The sequence below is a fragment of the Carica papaya genome, chromosome 9, assembly GCF_054855325.1.
Source record: "Carica papaya isolate Zhongbai chromosome 9, ASM5485532v1, whole genome shotgun sequence".
Classification (NCBI taxonomy): domain Eukaryota; kingdom Viridiplantae; phylum Streptophyta; class Magnoliopsida; order Brassicales; family Caricaceae; genus Carica; species Carica papaya.
In genome coordinates, this window is record NC_142317.1 from 14793413 (window position 1) to 14797688 (window position 4276).

The window sequence follows — 4276 nt, forward strand, 5'->3', positions numbered from 1 at the left end:
CACAAGAAAGCTTTGAACAAAAGGCTTGGAGACAACAATTGTTGAGACAATTCAATCAAACAATGGAGATGGTGATGGAGCGCCTGGATTAACTCGAAGTAAATTTGCAAAGGAATACAAGTAGGAATGAATATGATGAAGAGGTTCAATCCGAAATATCCCAAGAAAGTAGGAGGAGATTGAATAGAGGTAGAGTTGATGACAATTTCAAAAGCATCAAAATGACCATTCCTACATTTCAAGGTAGAAAAGATCCCGAATCATACTTGGAGTGGGAAGCAAAGGTGGAAAAAGTCTTTTCAATCCACAACTACTCGGAAGAAAAAAAAGTAAAACTTGCAACTCTTGAATTCTAAGGTTATGCACTAACTTGGTGGGATAAGTTGAATGTCTCTAGAATGAGAAATAGGGAACGACCTATTGGCACTTGAGAGGACATGAAGGCAGTAATGAAGAAGAGATTTGTGCCCCCTCATTACTATAGAGACTTGTTCAATAAGTTACAAGGCATAACTCAAGGATAAAGAAGTGTGGAGGAGTACTATCAAGAGTTAGACATGGCTATGACCAGAGCCAATATTGAAGAAGATCCCGAGGCTACTATGGCACGTTTCTTGGGTGGTTTGAAAAGGGAGATTGCTGATGTTGTTGAATTGCAGCACTACATGGATTTGGAGGAAATGCTTCATATGGCTGAGAAGGTAGAAAAGTAATTAAAGAGGAAGTGTGGTTCAAGTAAGTTTTCTTCTACTCAATCATCTTGGAAAGGAAATAATGTGAATAAAAAGGATGATGTGAAGAAGGCAGAATCCAAGAAATGTGAGCCAAAGAGTTTTTCAAAGGGTGATTCAAGTAAGAGCTCTTCTATTTCTAAACTCACATATTTTAAATGTTTGGGAAAGGGGCATATTGCTTCTCAATGTCCTAATTCCAAAACCATGGTTATGCTTGATGATGGATCTTATGTGAGTCAAAGTGAAGGGGAAGATGAAAATGAAGCCAATTCATGTGAAGATGAAGGTGATCAATGTGAATTCGGTGGTGATAAAGTTCTTGTTACTTTGAGGGCTTTGAATATGCAAGTTCAAGAAGAAGAGGCCCAAAGGCACAACATATTCCATGCAAGATGCAAAGTGCAAGATAAGGTATGCATGCTTATAGTCGAAGGTGGAAGTTGTACTAATTGTATAAGCACTTATCTTGTAGACAAGCTGGAGTTGCCAATGATCAAGCATCTTACAACATACCGCTTGCAATGGCTCAATGATAGTGGAGAAATAAGGGTGAATCGGCAAACTATGGTAAAATTTTCCATTGGTAAATATGAGGATGAAGTTCTTTGTGATGTAGTACCAATTGAGTGCAGGTCATATTCTACTTGGACGGCCATGGGAGTTTGATCGTGAAGCCAATTATGAAGGCAGATCCAATAAGTACCGAATTGTTCACAAACAAAAGGCTTATACCCTTGTACCTTTGACACCCCAGCAAGTACATAATGATCACATGAGAATGAGGGAAAAAAGGCTCGAATATGAAAGTGAGCTAAAAAAACCTACGGAGTGTGTTAAAAAAGAGCCAAAAACAAGTGAGAAAAAAATGCTATAATATGAAAGTGAGCTGAAAAAGCCTAAGGAGTGTGTTGAGAAAAAGACAAAAGCAAGTGAGAAAAAAGGTGCTTTCTTTGCTAGCATGAGAGATGTAGATAGGGCCATGAATTCTCACAAACCAGTGATTATGCTTTTGTACCATGAAACTTGTTTGGTTACTAATGAGTTACCTAATGATTTGCCTTTAGAAATTGTTGGTGTTTTGAATGATTTTGCAGATGTGCTACCTAAGGAAGTGCCCGATAGATTACCTCCAATTCGAGGTATTGAGCATCAAATTGATTTCCAGCCTGGTGCAACTATTCCAAACTGTTTAGCTGAGCAAGTCCAGAGGAAACAAAAGAACTCCAAAGGCAAGTTAATGAATTGTCATCTAAAGGACAAATCCGTGAGTCTCTAAGTCCTTGTGATGTTCCTGTGATTTTAGTTCCAAAAAAAGATTGTACATGGTGCATGTGCATTGACTGTAGGGCTATTAATAAAATCACCATTAAGTATCGTCATCCAATTCCTAGATTCTATGATATGCATGATGAGTTACATGGTGTATGCATTTTTATAAAGATTGATTTGAAATCTGGATATCATCAAATTAGATTAAAAGAAGGTGATGAATCGAAGACGGCCTTCAAAATAAAATTTGGTCTTTATGAGTGGCTTGTTATGCCCTTTATTTTAACTAATGCCCCCAGCTCTTTCATGAGATTGATGAATCATGTTTTGAAGCGTTTCATTGGAAACTTTGTGGTTTGTTTATTTTGATGATATTCTGATTTATAGCAAGAATATGAGTGATCATATTGAGCATCTTAAGTTTGTTCTTGCTGCTTTGCGTGAAGAAAAGTTGTATGCTAATTTGAAGAAATGTACATTTTGTGTGGAAGAAGTAATTTTTCTTGGCTATGTGGTAAGTGCTAATGGTTCGAGAGTTGATAAAGCAAAGATTGAGGCCATTCTTGACTGGGCAATTCCAACAAGTGTGATTGAGGTAAGATCTTTCCATGGGCTTGCTAGTTTTTGTCGATGGTTTATTAAAGATTTTTCAGCAAAAGCAGCCCCTCTTAATGAGTTGGTAAAAAAGAATGTAAAGTTTGGATGGGGTAATTCACAACAAAAAGCTTTTGATCAATTGAAGCATGATTTGACTAATTCAATCTTTCTAGCTTTGCCTAATTTTTCTAAAACTTTTGAAGTTGAATGTGACGCTTTAGGAATTGGAATAGGTGTTGTTTTGGTTCAAGAAGGCCGACCGCTTGCTTACTTTAGTGAAAAGTTGAAAGGAGCTCATTTGAATTATCCAACTTATGATAAGGAGTTTTATGCCGTTGTGAGGGCATTGGAAACATGGCAGCATTACCTCATGCCAAAAGAGTTTGTGATCCACACTGACCATGAATCTCTCAAGTATCTCAGGGGACAAAAGAATTTGCATAAGAGGCATGCTAAGTGGATAGCATTCATTGAGACGTTTCCATATGTTGTGAAGTACAAGAAGGGTAAGGAAAACATTATTGCTGATGCACTCTCCCGAAGGTACACACTTCTTGTTACTTTAGATGCAAAAATCATGGGATTTGAGTACATTAAAGAATTGTATACTAATGATTCTTATTTTTCTCAAATTTTTGAAACATGTGAAAATGGAACTTTTAACAAGTTCTACAAAAATAATAGTTTCTTGTTTAGAGAAGACAGATTGTGTGTTCCACATTGTTCTTTAAGGGAGTTACTTGTGTAGAGGCACATAGTGGTGTATTAATGGGACATTTTGGAATTCCTAAAACTCTTGATGTCTTGAATGAACATTTCTATTGGCCACACATGAAAAGAGACGTTGGAAAGCTTTGTGGAGGATGTATTGAGTGCAAACGAGAAAAATCCAAGTCCCTTCCTCACAAACTTTACGCTCCAATGCTATACCTCCATCACCTTGGATTTACATATCCATGGATTTCATTCTAGGGCTGCCTAGATCACAATGAGGTATCGATAGTATTTTTGTTGTGGTTGATCGTTTTTCTAAAATGGCTCATTTTATTCCTTGTAGGAAATCGGATGATGCAAAGCATGTTGCCAATTTGTTCTTTAGAGAAGTGGTTCGACTACATGGGGTTCCGAGAAGCATAGTGTCCGATAGAGATGTCAAATTTTTGAGTTACTTTTGAAAGACACTTTGGGGAAAATTGGGAACCAAATTGCTGTTTTCAACCACAAGTCATCCTCAAACAGATGGACAAACGGAGGTGATAAATCGAACTCTTGGTACACTCCTAAGGGCAATAATCAAAAAGAATCTCAAGAGTTAGGAGGATTGTGTACCAATTGCTGAATTTGCATATAACTGAACTGATTTAAACAAAGCTAAAAATACTCAAGATACTCAAAGAGTATCAAAAGGTGACTTGGAGATAATTTCAATTGATGTAAACACAAATACAGTCCCAAACTTGGAAAGTTTCAGCAGACCAGTAACAAGATCAAAGGCAAAGAAGCTTAAAGGGTTGCTCCAAGTTTTTACTCAAAATATTTGGATGATGGGCTGGCCAATTGTGAAAAATTCAAATATGGGCTTTTTGAACAGCCCAAATTCGTAACTTTGATTGGATTTAAGTGATTTGAGATAATTTGGGCTTGTTTGAGTCTTATGGATGAATAAACCTTGTGTA

The 4276-nt window shown here is 37.0% G+C and overlaps 1 protein-coding gene across 1 annotated transcript; it reads left to right on the top strand.

The window, feature by feature from the left end:
* The first annotated feature begins 557 nt into the window (after positions 1-557).
* Positions 558-3775, top strand: LOC148240100 (uncharacterized). The gene is made up of 6 exons (XM_088212069.1): positions 558-701; positions 903-1301; positions 1351-1491; positions 1630-1967; positions 2391-3203; positions 3658-3775. Exons 1-6 carry the CDS (start codon positions 558-560, stop codon positions 3773-3775), a joined length of 1953 nt encoding a protein of 650 aa, XP_088068195.1.
* The last annotated feature ends 501 nt before the right edge of the window (positions 3776-4276 follow it).

Coding starts and splice junctions, on each gene's coding strand:
- LOC148240100 (XM_088212069.1), top strand. CDS start 558: ATGGCTATGACCAGAGCCAATATTGAAGAAGATCCCGAGGCTACTATG. Junction 702..902: donor TGCTTCATATGGCTGAGAAG/GTAGAAAAGTAA, acceptor TGTTTGGGAAAG/GGGCATATTGCTTCTCAATG. Junction 3,204..3,657: donor TTTGAGTACATTAAAGAATT/GTATACTAATGA, acceptor TATTCCTTGTAG/GAAATCGGATGATGCAAAGC.